The following is a 783-nucleotide window of genomic DNA, read 5'->3' on the forward strand; positions in this document are numbered from 1 at the left end:
CAAAATGAGGACAAGGGGCCTGGTTCTGTTGGCTCACACCTGTCATCCTAAGCAACTCAGGAGGCTGAGATCTGATCAGGATAGAGTTTCGAAACCATCCCGGGCTGGAAAGTAGCCTTGAGCAAAAGAGCTTAAGGACTGTGCCCCGGCAGGGAAGGATGCCAAGGAAGGAAGATGGTCAGCCCGGGGTGGTGGAGAGGCCAGCAGGCTGTGTTAACTCTTACCTGGAAATCCTTACCACCACTGAGCCCCATCCCTGTTTTTGTTTGTTTGTTTTTAAGGACAGGCGAAGCCAGTCACCATCCTGAGCTCCTACCCGCCCAGGGATGGAGGCCCTGGGTCCCGGAGGCCTGGGTTCTGGAGGCGATCGCGCCTCCCCGGCCTCATCCACTGGAAGCCTAGACTTCGGGCAGCTCTCCACGCGTGCCGACTCGGCCTACAGCTCTTTCTCCACCGCCTCTGGTGACCCTGAGCCGCGCACCCCGTCCCCGGCCACCGATCTCCTTCCTTGCCTGGACTGGGGCTCCGTGCGCGTGGCGTGGGGCGGCTCGGCCCCCGTCACTCCGGACCCCACCGTGCGCCCACCCCGATCCCGGCCAGCCGTGGCCACGCGCGGTGGGCCGCGCCGGTCCCCGGAGACACGGGGACCCCCGGGGACGTTCAGCAGACAGGCCACCCCAATGCTGTGCGCGCTGGCTGCCGAAGCCGAAGCCCAAGCTCGGGCGCAGGCCGCGGAGCCGCCCAGCCCTCCAGCCTCGCGGGCCGCCTACCGGCAGCGACTGC

General features: G+C 65.9%; 1 protein-coding gene across 1 annotated transcript in view; it reads left to right on the forward strand.

Annotated features, from left to right (window-relative positions):
* The first annotated feature begins 292 nt into the window (after positions 1–292).
* Positions 293–783, forward strand: part of Shroom1 (shroom family member 1) — a 5,174-nt gene continuing 4,683 nt past the window's right edge. The window contains exon 1 of the mRNA XM_013030901.1: positions 293–781. Coding sequence (XP_012886355.1) covers positions 327–781 — 455 coding nt within the window. The 5' untranslated portion in view covers positions 293–326. The remainder of the gene's footprint in view (positions 782–783) is intronic.

The sequence above is a fragment of the Dipodomys ordii genome, unplaced genomic scaffold (genome assembly GCF_000151885.1).
Source record: "Dipodomys ordii isolate 6190 unplaced genomic scaffold, Dord_2.0 Scaffold135, whole genome shotgun sequence".
Classification (NCBI taxonomy): domain Eukaryota; kingdom Metazoa; phylum Chordata; class Mammalia; order Rodentia; family Heteromyidae; genus Dipodomys; species Dipodomys ordii.